Genomic DNA, 1,262 nt, shown 5'->3' on the forward strand with positions numbered 1-1,262 from the left:
ACCTCTGCACCGCGAGCTGCACCGGAGCAATCTGTGCATTGCACCGGAGCAGCCCGTGCATCGCACCAGAGCGACCTTTGCACCACGAGCTGCACCGGAGCAATCTGTGCATTGCACCAGAGTGATCTTTGCACCACGAGCTGCACCGGAGCAATCTGTGCATTGCACTGGAGCAGCCCGTGCATCGCGCCGGAGCGATCCGTGCATTGCACCAGAGTGATCTTTGCACCACGAGCTGCACCGGAGCAGCCCGTGCATTGCACCGGAGCCATCTCTGCACCGCAAGCTGCACCGGGGCTGTCCGTGCATCTCACCAGAATAATCCGTGCATTGCACCAGAGTGATCCGTGCACCGTGTGCTGCACCGTGGCCGTCTGTACAGCACACCGGAATAACCTGTGCACTGCACCGGAGCCATCTCTGCAGCACGGGCTGCACCGGAGAGTCATCCGTGCACTGCACCGGCGTGATCCGTGCACCGTGTGCTGCACCGGAGCATCCCCGCCTTGCACCGGATCGATCTGCTCACCGCATCGGGGCGATCCGTGCACCGTGTGCTGCACCGGAGCGGCCCCTGCACCGCACCGGAGCTGCTCCGCGCGCTGTGCACCGCACCGGGGCCATCCCCGCCTTGCACCGGAGCCGCTCCCCGCACCGGGGCCATCCCTGCCTTGCACCGGAGCCGCTCTGTGCACCGGGGCCATCCCCGCCTTGCACCGGAGCGATCTGCTCACCGCATTGGGGCGATCCGTGCACCGTGTGCTGCACCGGAGCGCCCCCGCACCTCACCGGAGCCGCTCCGCTTGCCGTGCACTGCACCGGAGCCGCTCCCCGCACCGGGGCCATCCCTGCCTTGCACCGGAGCCGCTCCGTGCACCGGGGCCATCCCTGCCTTGCACCGGAGCCGCTCCGTGCACCGGGGCCATCCCTGCCTTGCACCGGAGCCGCTCCCCGCACCGGGGCCATCCCTGCCTTGCACCGGAGCCGCTCCGTGCACCGGGGCCCGCACCGGAGCCGCTCCGCGCGCCGCTCCGCGCACCGGGACCATCCCCGCCTTGCAGCGGAGCCGCTCCGCGCACCGGGGCCATCCCCGCCTTGCACCGGAGCGCTCTGTGCACCGCACCGGAGCCGCTCCGCGCGCCGCTCCCCGCACCGGGGCCATCCCTGCCTTGCACCGGAGCCGCTCCCCGCACCGGGGCCATCCCTGCCTTGCACCGGAGCGCTCCGTGCACCGCACCGGGGCCATCCCCGCCTTGCACCGG

At 70.8% G+C, this 1,262-nt stretch overlaps 1 protein-coding gene across 1 annotated transcript in view; it reads right to left on the minus strand.

The window, feature by feature from the left end:
• The window catches only part of SELENOW (selenoprotein W), a 3,708-nt gene extending 3,084 nt beyond the window's left edge, over positions 1-624 (minus strand). The window contains exon 1 of the mRNA XM_026050301.1: positions 616-624. Coding sequence (XP_025906086.1) covers positions 616-624 — 9 coding nt within the window. The remainder of the gene's footprint in view (positions 1-615) is intronic.
• Positions 625-1,262: the final 638 nt, after the last annotated feature.

The sequence above is a fragment of the Nothoprocta perdicaria genome, unplaced genomic scaffold (assembly GCF_003342845.1).
Source record: "Nothoprocta perdicaria isolate Ctin4 unplaced genomic scaffold, notPer1 scaffold_673, whole genome shotgun sequence".
Taxonomy (NCBI): Eukaryota; Metazoa; Chordata; class Aves; order Tinamiformes; family Tinamidae; genus Nothoprocta; species Nothoprocta perdicaria.